This window comes from Apostichopus japonicus, chromosome 15, assembly GCF_037975245.1.
Source record: "Apostichopus japonicus isolate 1M-3 chromosome 15, ASM3797524v1, whole genome shotgun sequence".
NCBI classification, from domain to species: Eukaryota; Metazoa; Echinodermata; class Holothuroidea; order Aspidochirotida; family Stichopodidae; genus Apostichopus; species Apostichopus japonicus.
In genome coordinates this window covers 10026086-10042568 of record NC_092575.1, presented here as the reverse complement: position 1 = coordinate 10042568, position 16483 = coordinate 10026086, and the positions used below count along the sequence as shown (strand labels likewise).

General features: G+C 37.9%; 1 protein-coding gene across 1 annotated transcript; it reads right to left on the bottom strand.

Moving 5' to 3' along the window:
- Nucleotides 1–4508: 4508 nt before the first annotated feature.
- On the bottom strand, nt 4509–14049 carry LOC139981132 (complement component 1 Q subcomponent-binding protein, mitochondrial-like). Its single transcript, XM_071993319.1, has 5 exons — nt 13668–14049; nt 9467–9617; nt 9153–9255; nt 7531–7758; nt 4509–5856 (listed from the first exon to the last, which is right to left on the bottom strand). Exons 1-5 carry the CDS (start codon nt 13915–13917, stop codon nt 5710–5712), a joined length of 879 nt encoding a protein of 292 aa, XP_071849420.1. The 5' UTR covers nt 13918–14049; the 3' UTR covers nt 4509–5709.
- Between the last annotated feature and the right edge of the window lie 2434 nt (nt 14050–16483).

Genomic DNA, 16483 nt, shown 5'->3' with positions numbered 1-16483 from the left:
GGCGAGCGAGTGTGTGCCAGCCAATGAGTGTCACAAAAAAAAAAAGCATTTGACGATATGTCTGTGTCTTTTGACTTGTTAAATTAGTTGTAGCAGATAGCCTTATAAACTATACGTACGGAAACCTATACGGAAACCGAGGAAATAATTTCAGTGTCAGTTCAGTTTGGGAAAAAAAATTGGCCCCCCCCCCCGCCCGCCTCCTTTGGACTAACAAAGAGAGGGAGCGACTTGGCGGTCTCAGATTTCCAAGTCGCTTATATCCGTGTATCCGTAAACTTGTACAATACATGTTGTAACTGAAGTCGCGGGTCGATGCTCAATGTGTTTTGGTATCACATGACGAATACTCAAAAACCACGGGTGGGGGGGGGGGCACTTCCGGGACGTTGTCGAAACAAATGTCAGATCAACATTTCGTTAGAATGCCTTCTTTTCATTTTACGGTTGACAATTGGTCACTGAACAGACAAATTAAAAATGGTTCTTGATCTCTGAGATATACATAAAAGAGATATTTCGAAATGGCAAAGGTGTGCAAGTGATGAAGCATTACTTCTTTACATGTCGGTTTTTTCTTTTGGTATTCTGTTTTTTGTCTTGTTTACTTTAAACATCCATAGGTGTAAATTGTCTCCATCCAAAAACAATGTTGCTTTCAGGCTTTTTGTCTGCATTTAGGCTTTTTTTTTTGCTCCCAGAACGGCGTATTTACAAAGAAGCAAGTAAACCTTGTCAAAAACCTATTAGAAGCCTTCGCCGAATTCAGAACAAGAGGGGGGGGGGGTGTTATTTGAATGGCCTACCATTTAAGAGAAATAGTAGCTGATAATTGTTCAATTCCCCAAAGAACATTGATTTCAACCATGTCATGTTGTTCAGTCAGACCCATAGTCAGGTGGCTTAGCAACTTTAACGTTACCGGCCGGACAAAAGTACCAAATTTGGCATGGAGTTTCTTTTCGACCTATCTATCGATTTTATCCGTGGAACCCACTTTATCGGTTCCGATTTTTCAAGATGGCGGCCAAAATCCAAGGTGGCCGCCAGAAAAAAAGGAAATGTCATATATCTGGCTGTAAAAATCTGAGATGAACAAATGAGAGGTCAATTCAGGTGTTTCCGGGGTCACTGAAACAGATGATGATCATGGCATGTTGCTTGAGTAACCCACTTCCAAGATGGCGGCCAAAATCCAAGATGGCCGCCAGAAAACAAGGAAATGTCATATATCTGGCTGTAAAAATCGGAGATGAACAAATAAGGGGTCAATTAAGGTGTTTCCGAGCTCACTGAAACAGATGATGGTCATGGTATATTGCTTGGGCCACCCACTTCCAAGATGGCGGCCAGAATCCAAGATGGCCCCCTGAAAAAAAAAAGGAAATTTCATATATATTCATTCCCCAGACCTCTGTGCCCTTTTCTGATCGGGACCATCAAACCTTCCATCCTCAAACGTGTAAATGAAACCGGGCCAGCACCCTGATTATTTGTTATTGCTGCTATTCTAATTGTGTCACTTTGGTTCAGGAAGCCACTTAGGACTTATTGGGGAACTTTGAGGTGTGATCGACCGTGGATAGACACTGTCGCACAGCCTCTTATTATATGGGAGTAACAAGTGTCATGTAAGACTGATTACATTCAGTCAACTATATAATAGGGTAACCTGAGGGAAAACCGACCAGATGTGAATACCGACTTATTGAGAGATTTTGTACGATTGTGCACCCTTCATAAACAACGTCAATTGTGCGAACAACACACGCTAAGCAGGTCACTAGGCATCGGTTAAAACTTTTTTTTTTTTTTTACCAAGTTTCACTCCCTATGATCAGCTAAGAGAACCCCAATTGCAACGCATTGCTAACCCAATCAATACCTACCCATTTACTGGTCAATTGTCATCAAATAACAGCAAATTCGTTTTTGGCGTTTTCCTGACAGATTTTTTTCCGCTTATTAGGACGGTTGCGTCACAGAAACACCGACAGCACTGGTTTGCAATCTTTGTAGTTGGAACATTTCCATCTGACACTACTCAGAGAGCGTTACCAATTATGTTGATATATGCGATAAAGGCCTAACTACCAACACTACTGTAATACGTAATATACATGAAGCGTAGTCATGACAATAACATCCATGGTTGTTGTTTGTCTGAGCAATTAAGTACGGAGGATTTGTGGGACATGTTAATCTTTTTTGATCCCATCAGCCATATACCAGCGATTAATAGATAAGGCTGATTTTAGAGTCTAGTCATTACTAGTGATTCTACTAAATCGAGTCATCAACTCGTTAGAACACTGAGATAACTTAGGGGTTGTTATTCATTTATAGTGTCTATCTCTCTTTGCCAACAACTAACATGACAGTTGACAACCTCTGTTGATTTCAAATTTAAAGCAGTATTCATGGTTTCATTACAAATTTCCAATAGTATATATAGATTTCTGCATTTTGATCACAAACTTACTTTTATATTAAACGAAACTGGTGTCTTTCAATTCAACCCAATAGCATTTTTTAGTGTGAGAAAATTAATTTTAAAGGCAACTTTTATTTTCTTATTAGCCTCTATGAAGAAAAAATGTACTAAGAATGGAATTTGAATTTTGTTTTACGATAGTTTCTCTGACATAGCTCTGTTGTTGTACAGCCAATGTCGTGCTTGCCTCTAGCGGGATTTTCGAGCTCAGTGAAACCCCTGAGGGTTGCTTTAAAACCAGACTTATTTATTTGTAACAGTTACTGAAATACTAAGTGAAAAAAAAAGAAATAAATTCTACTTTTCTTGTGGACAAACTTGTATTATTCTTTGTCGAGTGCTGTTTGAAAGTAAAACCTTCCTGAATATCACTTTTGTATTGCTCAATGATATTTGTTTTATTTTATGTTGAATTAATTCCTGCTATGATGTCACATCATCTGAAATAAAATCTGTTATCTTCAGTTTTTTTTTAATTATTATAAAAGGAATCCTGGTTATTATTCTTGTATATTTCAGGAAGTACAGTGTGTGTTGAACAAATAATATATATTCTATTTATGTACTATGATGTATCATTAACCTGCCACTGTTAGTTTTTTCATGAATGTCTTTTACATTAAAAATAAATATAAAACTCCACCATTTGTAAAGGATGGACACAAAGAGACCTATAGAATAAATGTTCTCCTTTTTACATTTGACCATAAAACGAGATCACTTTCTTTTCTGCATAGTTACTGTTCACTAATTCAGACAGTAATATCATACATCTCAAGGCATGGCTATAGACATGGTTGGTCAGGGATTTCTTATTAACAGAGAAAAAACAGTGGTTGGATCAATGAACCAAACATCTCTCTATACATATGCGTTGACCAATGGGGTAGATGAGGCTAGCCAAAGGTGCTCATTGCTAAGGCCTTAAAGGCATTGAAGACTCGCCCCAAACCGTGTGCCGCCCTCTGAAAAAGTTAACTTTCCGTTGCTTGCAAGTGAAGTTTTTTTTCTTGTCGCTACAAAATGCAGACAGTAATGAAACATGATACCTTGTTATCTTTATCTGGACCTGAGATGTCCATCGCTGCTTTGTACACTGTGTTGTGGGTATTGATGGTAGCTGCATGTATTGACTGTACACTAGTGTCTAATTACCGACGGTAGCAAGCTGTGTGTGTATTTTCTTGGATTGATGGTGGTGTCTAACACTTCTATTACACCTCATTCGAAACTAGGTCAGATTACCAGCATCAGTGTGCGAGAGTCTTCACTCCCTTTAAGGGTCTGCATACAAGATTAGTATAAGTTAGTAGGACTATTAGTGTTGTGTTTTCTTGCCCAACATGAGATTTTTCAAAGGCTGCATAGCCTGCAGCCAACCTATTATATTGGGAACCCCCGTTTTAGGTTATAGTGTGCTAAGGGCGGTAGACTGCTGGTGGTCTGTCGTGGTGTAGAACGGTGCCAAAACTTTATGAAATCAAGTCAGGTAATGAGAGTGCTATGGTTATGAGGAGATATTTGAGCGGTATGGCAGGCATTGCATGCAAACAGCAATTCTAAGATTTTGTTTCTCTCGTATCTCGTCACAAATAAGTTTAGTCCTTGACGACAGTCTTTTTGAAAGAGTGCTCCAGTGTTTGACGGGCAATTGTACATATTTTGCTTAAAGATTAGTTTGCTCTCTGTATTTCCTGACTCTTGCATAAACCTGGCATAAATATGTTAAAGTAAAGTCATTTAACATTTACGAGTATCTTTGAGGACAAAACCAATTAAATTGAATTTGTTATCGCTATGATGTACAGCTAATACAATGTGTGTTAGCTAATGGCATATTGGAGACTCAGTAATCCCTCCAACTCACTTTAAACATGGCATGAATTTGTTCATCACTTGAATCCATTGATGAACAAAGAAAAAGAAGAAAATTGTTGGTAAATACTCTTTCAAAGAAGAATTTTATCTATTCAGCTTCTTTTCATTTACAAAGTTAGCCCTCCTTAACCCTCGCCCCCCCCCCCACCTCTCCCCATCTGTAACAATCTCTTATGATTTGATTTTGTATCTGTAAGTAAATACAGATGTACATGTACTAACATAGGTTCACTTCCAGCTGTTCCTGATACAAAAGCACTTTCCTGCTTGTCCCGATACTACTGACTCTCAAAATTCTTCTCAGGAATACAGACGGTAAATTAAAACCCTGAGAATTCTTCCAAACAGGAGGAGGGATGAACATAATGCTAGCAATGAAAAGTGGAAGTCTAAAAGATTGACAGCACATAGCTCTTTTCCTGTTGGTCTTTCTGACATCTTTGGAGGCAAAACAGATTTCTCTTAATCAACGTAAATATGAAAGTTTTGATTACGCCAAGACAGCCTACATGGTTACCTTCACCGAATGATGGTCACTTGAGTGAGCAATCAACTGTTTCATGTTTCCAGTCTAAATATGTCGCTTGCAATGACACTTTTTCATATACAGTTACAAACAGCGAGTCCATCAATTTAAAAAATCTTTGACATTTCGTTCATCATTTGAAAGGAAGTGAACTACCATCTTTATGAGATTTTAGCATCGATTAGTGTAGAGGCATTATCAAGAGACAAAGTAACAAGCTGCCGTAACATCAAACAAGTCCAAGAGGGGTGAACATGAATAAATTTCCACTTGATAATTCATCAGCTAATATTTGAATATCCACTTACTGGAGAATACAACGATCGCAATTGTCACTGAAGCTTCATTTAATTTTAAAGTAACTGCAGCAGGTTGTTAGTACTTGATTATCCTTTCTAAAGAATCCACAAATGGATGCAGTTTTCTGTTGGTAATGTGGATAACATGGAAGGAGGTAGGTATGTGTAAGGTGAGTAACCGTCAAACATGCAAATTTATGCGTCATTAACAATGTTGAGTCTTCGTTAAGGTGGCATCGGTGAAAGCAAAAGAACACAAGCAAGGAAGTCTCAAATCCCTGGGCGTGACTACTTTTGCCTGAGACCAATTTCCTAGATAACATTTACTGATCTCAGGGATATGAATGGGGGATCACTTATTCATAAATATTCAGTAGTTGTCATTATTGAATACCAGACCAAAGATGCACACGGTTATGCCGACATGTGATTTGTAACCTACTCTTGACGGTGGGTGATTATACTCGTGACAGATTGGTGGTGGTTGTTGTATTATCAGATACAGGACTTGTCTATTCTTTGATGGTGTCCTTCAAGGACTCGAGAAACTTGATGAAGGATGAGTGTTCGAAACTGCTGGCGAGGTCCGATAGCTTATCTGCAAACTCGTTGTCGACACCTCGACTCTCCAGCAGGGCCAACAAATGGTCGTACATCTCCTGTTGAAGTAAATTGAGGATTATTATGTTAGTTTCAGTTATGAGAATACTTGTGATGAGTACTCATACCGTATATTTATGAGAATACTTGTGATGAGTACTCCTACTCTATAGTTATGAGAATACTTGTGACAAGTACTCATAATGTGTAGTTATGAGAATACTTGTGACAAGTATTCATAGTCTCATACTGTATAGTTACATTCCATTTTACAATTTTGAATCAAACAGTCTGGTATTTGTACTTTTTCTGAAACCACTCTTTAGCAACTAGGTCTTGATTCATCGAACAGTGCTTAAAACATTGCAGAAAGTTTTAGCCAGTTTAATATGTTCTTCCATATTTAGACAACGGCTAATAGTAATTTACTAGTAATGCTATAGTAACCCTTCTGAATGTTCTCAAAACAGCTTTGCAAGTCAATTTTGATAAATATCTTGGTGCTATTTGATAGTTAACAATCCAACTCCAAAATCTGATCACTTCAATCATTGTTGAAAATTGTTTAAATTTTCAATATGCCTTCTGTAAGTGTTTAATACAAAGTGTCTGGTAAATGAAATGTTAAATTTCCTGAATGACTTGCTTAACAACCTTCAGTTGGTGAGAACTTCAAGGAATGATGCCTAATTTTATAGCAATCTCATTTTGAGTAATACTCAAAAGTTTGGTACAATTATTGACAAAATACAAAACAAATGGTTAGAGTAGCTGCCACAGGGATTATTAAGAGCTATTAATATTGTATGTATCTTGTAACACTGCTACAGTAAACTTCTCCTGCTAACTTGCTCTTCAGATGCAAATCTGCATAAAGGAGGTGGCATTTGGTAGACTTCTCATTTATGTAAACATCCAAATATTCTTAAATTGAACTTTATCTGCCATGAAAATGATTCAATGTTTCCACATAATTTATATAACCCGAAAGAACAAAAATTACTGATTTGTAACTGCTTCATATACAAAAACTATTCACAAAGATACAATATACAAAGACACTATACAAACATATATTGATATCTTAAAGCAGCATTTTGCGTCCTTTTCTATGATTTTTCTCAACCTCACTGACTCCACAATGCCATAATGACATACATAACTAGCTTATCTTTTTAAATCTTACTTCAAGTGGTGGCATAAAAGTCGAAAAATTTGAAACTTTCAACTTTGTTTTTCTCCAAGATATTTTCAGTTGGGATCCCAATAAACCTTGCCCATAATATGAATATTTAAACACTATGAACGTCATTGACCAATATGAAATACAACACCATGCTTGATTTGTGTACAGTCTATATGGCAGTTGTACCAGGGAGTTCCATAACAACTCCCTGGTTGTACCAAAGCAAAGTCTTGAATCTATTTTTACAACAGCTCATAACTAAACCTGCTACTCTGATTGGTTGAATTCAAACAAGGGGGTTTGGGGGAACTGTATGCAATTAATTTTAAATGTGGAATTTGTCTTGGACACTTTTCTCATTATCTGCAAATATCCGTAATTACTCGTCAATTAACGTTGTTGGTAGGGAAAAACTTGGCTAATATCTTAGTTTGCTGTTTTGTCATTGATATATGTTAAAAACTTGATGGACATGTCAAAAAAGTAGAAAACGGCGACCAAACCCAAAATGCTGCTTTAACTCGGAAACATTTAATTTGGACCATACCCCTTGCATGACCTCTGACCCAACCCTGTAGGTCTTTTCATTGGCTTGGTCTTTGAACATGTACACCTCATCAATCAGAAAGAGATCATCTTGAGGATTATCTGCCTCTCCCTCCTCCACCTCCTCCTCTGCATTAAAGTCATCATCGGTCGTGTAGCTACACTGGACTGCAATCGTAGACTTTCCTGACTTCGTCAGTTCCACACGGAAGTCGGGGTATGACCTCATCTGTGAAAAGAGATGTCGTAGAGAAACGACGGTGAAAAGGACAAGATATGTGGTCAGGATGCAGAGCTTCCCTGAAAATCATCAAGCAAGAGATGAGAGAATTCTGGGCAAAAAATATTTGTATGAATCTATCTTATATGTCGAGAGATTAGCCAAGTAAGGAAATAACCTTGGTATCTGATGTATCCTTGTGAAAATCAATATTTGTTTAGCACAAAACAGTTATTTAAACCAAGAATATGTTAAAAAAATAGAAATAGAATACTTCAAGGAGACACAAACCTGTCCTTTACACTTTTATGAACAACTTACACAAATAGACAATTCACTGATTTAATGTTTCTTCACATTTAAGGCTGAAGACTTGATCAAGGTTAACTATGACATCATCAAACTGCTCAAATTATATATGTTTCATTTTTCTATGTTTTATGTTATCTATTCCAATGTTTGTTTTCTGGTATTCACAAATACTGCATCCAGCATATTGAACCTCTAAGCATAACATAATGATAGCATTGATTTTATTGTCAACCCTGTTAACAATTTTACCTTGAAAATACCAAACGATAAACAACGAGAAACTAAACCGTTTCAGATCTTAGTGGCGCTATGACATCACAGATTTACACAATGACAGCACAACTTTTAAGCTATCTCCAAAACGGAACAAGATTTTGCTAAGCTGTATGGAAGGCATTGTTCTTAACAAGATCTCTGTCTTATACTGTAAGACAATAGATGGGTTTGTGCCTCTGTTAAGTTAAGGCTTGCCCATCTTTTTGGTAGTTCTTTAAAGCAGCTCTTTTGACCAAGCCTTCATAGTATTACTCAAAACAAGATTGTGGCTGATCAAAGTAAGAATTTTTCACCCCCTAAAAAGGTTTGATGTGAAAGTCTTACATGACTTTGACTTGATCCTCAATATTTTGTAACCCAGACACTTTTCATATTAGTATTCATGATTACGTAAACAGCAGATTGGAAATTCTTCTTTATGTGAAAAAAATTACCTACATTACTTTTCTGCCATATGGTACCAAGAAATGATTCTAACCAGAATTCAAAAATGCATTGTGGTTTCCATGACGTAACGGGCAGTTTTCTTCATGAATCTGACATAATGTATAGTGAGGGTGTACATGTTTACAAGGGTTTCACGATTTGACCTCTGATGACCTTTGACCTCCACCAAAAACAATAGGCTTCTTGTACTCAAGGTGGTACTTCTACACACCAAATATGAAGTTGGTCTAACCTTCCCAAACACGTCGCAAACACACTCACACACACATACATACAAACATACGCCATCATGAATGCAAAGGTTACAATTATCATCGAAACCAAAAATGGGGCCATAAGAGCGGAGAGATTTGTAATGTGCTATTTACCTGCCCATCTGGTGTATCAGTATCTTTGCTGTCAGCTGGTGGTTCTGCCTCAACGTTCTCCTCAAACTCAACTGAGTGATTGACATTGAAAATGACTTGCACCCTACAACAGTGGAAGGAAAACATAAAATAATGAACTCTTTTTTTCTCCATGTGCATCCATTCAAACTGAATTCAGCAGTTAAGATTACCATACAGCTTCATATATGTGATGGCAACATGTTATGTGAGGAAGGAGATAATGTTGTTATTTTTTTTCCTGCTACAAAATATCATCAATAAAACATACAAACTGAAGATTGATAATAGCTCACCTTTCATCTGAGCTTCCTTCTTTGGTTAGGGTCACTTCTGCGCCATCAGTGGTAACTGAGAATCCTGCTATCGTTGGAATTTTGGGGTTCTTCTGACTTTCTTTTTCGATCTGGATTTCTTCTGCTAGGAAGTTGGACAACTGCTTGTCAGCTGTGAAACAAATATCAATGTAGAATAACATAGTTCACCTTGTACATTTAATGATGCATTGTGGAAATTATGATCACATTGAGGTCAATGCATTTCTGGCGTGAATGTTGTGAACCAATTTCACAACAGTGACTATTTATTAGTCTTGGAACCTAATGTGGTGCTATACAATGTATGTCCCACTTAGGGAGAATTTACATCGTTTAACCGAGGTAACACATCGTAAGATTTACTTGGAAATCTTTTAAGATGAAGTGACTTGTGAAACTAGGTCCAATTCTTCCTGGAGTATACAGTAAAGTTTGAAATCTAGCTTTTTTATAAGCACTGCTGTGGTTGAGTGGATAAAGACAGTGGCATTAGAAGCAATGAAACCTAGCATCTGGGAGGTCGTAGGTTTGATCCCTGGCCTGCCAAACTATGGTGGGTATTTCATCCAGTAGAAATCCATGGTTTTTCCATCTGAAATGGTCTTCCAAATTGTTAAAACAAATTACAAATGTGCTGAAGTGAAGTGTAAATTATAGGCCATTCAGGTTCTCCTAAATACATGTGTGGCTATTCAAAGTGGTGAAACAACTGCTTTCAATGCTGACATTATAACTGTTGAGTTACTAAGTTTTAGCATTAAAGCCTAATAAAATTTACTGGTATTTGCAAAAAGCACATAAAGGACTGGTCACATGAATTCTATGTGTTTCAACCATTTAAGTAGACTGCCCTCAGTACCCTAGCTTATGTACTGAAACAACATCGCACTTTAACTGGCAAAGGTACATTTATGGAAATTGACAATATTGAGTTTCACCAAAGTTTTAATTCACAGTCCAGAATGGCCAGTGAGGTATTGCTATTGAGAGGCAGCAACTGGTTGTCAGCAATGTTAGTATGCTCCCATGTGCTTATCTTTGGTAAAATGGAATGAACAGTTTATATGGACATTCTAAAAGGAGGTGTCTTAGACATTTTAAAAGGTCATTTTGAGGTCAATATTATTCTTTAAATTAATAATATTCTTTAAAAAAATATGCTTGTCCTCTTACCATTTCTGATCAATGTAACCAGAAACGAGTATAGTAGATGCTGTGATACAGATGAATAGAATGTGTTCCGGTAGTTTGGAATAGTTTTGGAGAGTAGTTTTGAGCCATTTCTTGTACACTTTACACACTGGTATAACTTTTTAACTGTATTGAATTTGGAAAATATATAATGCACCAACCCCCCCCCCCCTCCCTTAACACAGCCCTTGCAACTGTGTTTTTTTTATTTTTTTATTCAATCATGCTGTTTATATGCTTCATTTTTGTTTTTCTTAAATTATGCAGAATTACAGCACTTTCAGAATACTGTTCATGTGTCCTGCACCAAAACAGTCCTGTCTATTTTGATAATTGCTTTTATGCAACAAAGTATTTATAACAAGAGTTAAGCACTCACAGGGCCTAAGTTACCATTAAAATAACCCAAACACAAAAAATTTCCAGCTGGAATTTCGGTAGGCAATACTGAATTTTGACATATCACATTCTGAGCATTGTAGTCCATTATTATGTATTTGTTAACAAATTAACCTTTATTATGTATTTGTTAACAAATTAACCTGACTTCTACCCCCAAAGCAACCATGATCTGTTTGAATTAAAAATGAATTCAGTTGATTGTGCTCTTACGTTAGAAGTGTTATCCACTACTCCACTTCAAATCTACGCTACATAAAGTATATTGTGACCCCCAGAGGAGCGTTTTGTAAATGCCTCAGTACATAGGTGTCACCACTGCTGGCATTGTTGTCCTGTTTGTGTGTATTGTTTTATTCTTCTCTGGGGGTCTTTTTTATCTAATATCTTTTATATGTAAAGTGAGTTGTTGTAGTTTCACATGCTATTTTATTCCTTTGTTTCTGTCGCCCGTTCAGCTGTCCAGCTCTTGTGACAATAGTCCGGTTCCTTTGTAGCTATGTGGAATGTTCAAGCCACGTGAAGATCCGAGGTTTTGAGTCAGTATTTGTATTAAGTTAGGGCACTTGCAATTTTGGTTTCCAAGAGTGTGTTATGTTTTTAGTGTTTGCCGGTGCCTAGTGAAGTCCGTCCGCCAGTTCGTTAAGTAAGTTAAATGTTCTTTTATAGTTTAGGCAAGTCTGAGTCCTTTTTTCTTAAAAAGTTGTGGGCATATTTTCCTGTTTGTCTGAATTCCTTTAAATTATTACTCTAAACCCAGTGAAAGTTTGGGAACAGGGTGTTTGCGTCGGACGACGCAAACACGGATGACGCAAACACCCTGACAGGGTGCTTGCATCGGACGATATGCGGCTTACTATCCCGCTTCACCCTGCGGGATTATTCTTGTATTTGTGGCTCAGGGTTGGCTTCGATTCGGGTTAAATTTCTTGAGGCAACGCCAACGTATTGTAGATTTAGGACTCGTAATTATACAATTGGCCACAGACTTTGCACGTACGTCTCACTATTATTTATGTAAATTATAAGCTGAGATTTATGTGGATTTGCAATGTTATTAATTAAATATTGGTACTATAAGAAACAGGTTAAGGTGTAAGTTGGGCAGTTTATTTCTTTCTATCTTTAACTTGGTTAGTGATTTATTGCCTATTAGTAAAGTATTAATTTATCACCTTGCTACATTCTTATTGGGGGGGGGGGGGGAGGGTCACTGCGATGACCTCAAGTAATATATAACTTGGTTTGTAGACACCTGCCCAAGGTGGGCAGCGGTTTGGTATTATACAAAATTCAATTTATTTGTTCGTGTTTTATTGGTTCAGGTTAGGTTAACTTGTAGTTGCCCCTTATTGATCCCGACATAGGGTGGCCGACAGGGGCCCTATCGAACCCACAGCCGCTCTGCTAGTTGCAACCCGTTGGGGGCGCTACAATATCTCTGTCTCGGATGTCAGAGGACAACAATAGAAGTGCCAAAATAGGGTCATATCTTCATGGTCATGATACAGAAGATAGATGGTGCCATGAACGACAAACTTCTTCAAGGACTTAGAGACCACATTACTTTGACGATTTAGTGTGTTACTCAATTATATGGAGTATGCATTTCTACCTTTATATCTGTGTATGTCTAGGTAAAACACTATTGTTATAATCTAAGCCTAGTTATAGTTACACATGCAATGTATTATGACACCATACAACAACCCCATCCTGCTTCTACTTCGCAAAGTAACTTTAAACTTGGAATTAGGCCTAGCCTACGAGGGGACAAACTAAAACGAATGACAGCGAATGACCGAATGACAATTGACTTTGTACAGGGTTAATTATCATTTTCGAATGACAGCGAATGACAGCGAATGACAGAGAATGACAACGAAGGACAACGAATGACAACGAAGGACAGTGTTGAGAGGAGATAGAATGATCAACGGAGTGGAGTAAATGCGGTTATTGGTATTCTGCGCAAAAATGATTTGAGGAAAATCGCATGTTACGTGGTTGCAGGGTTTTGGTGTAATTTACGGATGGAAACCACAGGGAAAGTTTTTGTGTGAGAATGCGCTTGAGTGCTGTGCTTTTTAACTCTGTAGATTTATATAGAAAGATAACTGAAGCCGTTTCAAGATTATAGTATTGTTAGTTTCTAACAATTAATATCGGAAAAATTACGTTAAATTTACTTTTTAAAATCAGACTTACAATTTCGCTTACTATAAGGTGCGTTTGTATCTTGTCCGCTCTTTACTAGATCTAGATACCCACGAAGTCTGAATGTGTTATCCGATTGAAGCAAATATCTGTGCTGTCATTATACTGTCATTCGTTTTAGTCAACGCAATTTTTTAGTGTGTACAACATATTGTCATTCGTTATGTGTAACGCAATTGTCATTCGTTTTAGTAACACCCCCTCAGAGTCCTAGGCTATGTATAACTGTTATAGATAGTTAGCCAAATGCATGAGGATAGGCTTGCCAAAAATTATGTTTTATTTACAACTTCATCCAAACTTTCTTACAAGAGAACCGTAAAACTGTAGCTGAATTAATTCATTTCATCATAAACCATGATAGTTAATTTACCCTCTGTATGTAGACCAGCACATCCACATGTGCAGGGTTTGCCGGGCCATGTCACTGACTTTTGTACACTGCCTACCACGTCCAATGATGAGCCTGTCCTATCTTTATTGCTGGACAAATGCCATACAGAGCGAGCCAGACTTCTGTTAATTTGGTTAACACATGAACTTGTTGCCTCAATGGATCTTGTAAATTGTGCCGCTCGGCTTATAATTCGGCTGGTGCGACTTGAAACATTAGAAAATGCCATTGTATGTATTTTTTCTTCTTCTAAGGGCAGTACGGTTCAACTGTTCATTCGACACACATAAACTAGTCTATGCCTATTTTGCAAAATTTGCGGAATAGGTTTACACACTACAGTCACGTTATCGGCATTCCCGTTTTCACGTGTTCAGAGCTTGAAGTTAGGAAACACGGTCAACCACCGTTATTGCGCTGAACGAGCTGGGATAGAGGGCGTTTGCACGTAATATTTTTCGGAATGATATGTGTGAGAAGACAACACTTTCACGTACAGCCGTTGTGACCGTGTACACACTGTGAATGAAATCCAATTGCTGCTAGTCATGTACATTCGGGTGGGGATAGGGGTCGGCAAGGGGGGTGGGGGTACCTCTGCTCTTCTGTGCTTAAGAACCGCTTCAAGAGAGCAAAACCATATGCAAACGCTGCAGCTTAAGTCCCCAGGGTTTCTACCAAGGCTTAAAATCGATTCCAGAGTAACTGTAATTCTTCTTTTGGGGATTTGTTTTTGTCCTTTAAAGTCGCTAAGAGAGAACACGAAATATCACCAAATGCTAAAGCTTCCGGGGCTCCACACCTCAACCCACCTCATGGCTTTGAATTACATTCCAGAGATATTGACTTCCTTTTTTGTTGTTGTTGCTTTTAATTCGCTACGAGAGAACAAGAATTAACCTTATGATTGAAAGGCACCGGCGTTAACCACTCAAGACTCTGCTGCTTTCAAGACCTTTACCAGTGGACCCCACAACGGGTTTCGGATCATTCCACAGGCATTTTAGAGTAATTCCTCCTTCTGTCATATATTTTTTACTTCTGAGGTTGCTGCATCTGCCGGGGACCCCCCCCCCCTCTCCCTATACCCCTAACCGATAGTATACAGTTTTGTAATTATGAAACATACTGCCGCTCTTGATACGTTGCATGGCCAGTCACTGTTTTCGGTTTCGCGAAATAATTTTCATCAAGGATATGTGTAAGTGCGATGAACTTATACAACGGTCTCACAAAGACTGGATGATACCGACATTCCTCGTTTTTTTATCCCTCCCAATCGTCTAATTGATTTCAAATGTCAATTTATACCACTAACTTCGACTTTTTCTGGAACCTTTCCAGAGAAAAGTGGAATTTTTGATATATAGGCTCGAAATTTTGATTTTCTATGAAAGTTAGACAATGTGTGTTCCTACAAATTTGAACATTTTATTTCACACTTTCGTCTATTTTCTCTAACTTTGGGTATATTCTGGAAACTTTGTTATACCGAAAGCTCAGCAAGAGCCCAAACGGGCAGTATGGTTCCTTTCTTAGTAGAATAGTAAAGTGTTGTATGGCATCACGCAAAACCATATTATTTATGCCCACATTTAAAAGCTAATTACCAACAATTGTATTCCAAGTTTAGATACAGTCTGATTTAAGGTTGTGGAGTTATTGTAATTTGAAAATTCTGGTCACTCCCCAAAAATTAGGCCCAACAAAAGTTTGCGCCCAAATGGTCCCAAAAAATATTGGGCCTCATAAATACGGGCCAAAGGATGTGTCCCAAATTGCATTTGAGATGGAAATAAAATTTGTACCCAGGCGGCGCAAATATGGGCCCGGAATTTGTATTTGAGGTGACTAATATTTGTGCCCACTCAGCCGAAAATGGGCCAAGATGGTCCCCAAAAATAGGCCTACATGAACCAGCTATATTAAGCAACATTTGTTTATGAAGTTTGGCTACAATCCGACTTAAGGTTGCGGTGTTATTTCAATGTGAAGATTTCTACGTTTGACCCCATAACCTCATTAATATTAATTAGGTCAGCGCCAAAACGATAGGGCACACCACCTTTAATATATCCACATAGCAAGTATGACAAATATCCAGCACTCTGTGGTTGAGTTATCGCGGACCGAAACAAGTGTCACAGACGCACGCACACGCCCACATACACAAGCCAACCTGACTGTATAGGTTCCTTTGCTTCCAGCAAGGAACCATACGTGGGTGTAAATTATTCCAAACAGAGATTTTCCTCTGTTCGATGTAAGCAGGCTACCAGTAGTGTTTGTCACTTATGTATGTGTGCTCTTTATATGAAGTATCAGAGTGAAGGGCCCACTCACTCCAGGGATCTGGTCTCCTGAAACGATAGCTACGCCGCTTCTTATATTTGTATTGTGATAACTTAACACTTTATTATCACAGTTAGGCTTAATTGTAAGGATAAATCCAATAAAAAGTGCATTTTCCATAAACAAAAGAACACACTTCCTTGAACTCATACTATCCTTTACAAAGAAGCATATTTTCCATTTTCCAGCGGGAATGTGGATAACTGCTTGAGATCAGAAATTAAATATCCATGAAATGTAGACCATGTAATTACGGATAAGTCGGAAACTTTCCGCTGACTTACACTTTGTATACGTATGGCCAGTTTTGATCAACATTACACGTTATTCTATATAGCCAGTGACTTTAAAACATTAGAGTGTAAGCTCATTGAGACCAGTATCCAACTCTCATCTCACATGATTCACAGGATCAATTTAACTTAGAAGTATAGTAACACCCG

Bases quoted from the DNA above. Each gene is read 5' to 3' on its own strand.
- LOC139981132 (XM_071993319.1), bottom strand. From the start codon at position 13,917: ATGGCATTTTCTAATGTTTCAAGTCGCACCAGCCGAATTATAAGCCGA. The intron at 9,256-9,466 runs GTGAGCTATTAT...CCACTGTTGTAG, and splicing joins GAAGGAAGCTCAGATGAAAG to GGTGCAAGTCATTTTCAATG. The intron at 7,759-9,152 runs GTAAATAGCACA...CTCTTTTCACAG, and splicing joins CTGATACACCAGATGGGCAG to ATGAGGTCATACCCCGACTT.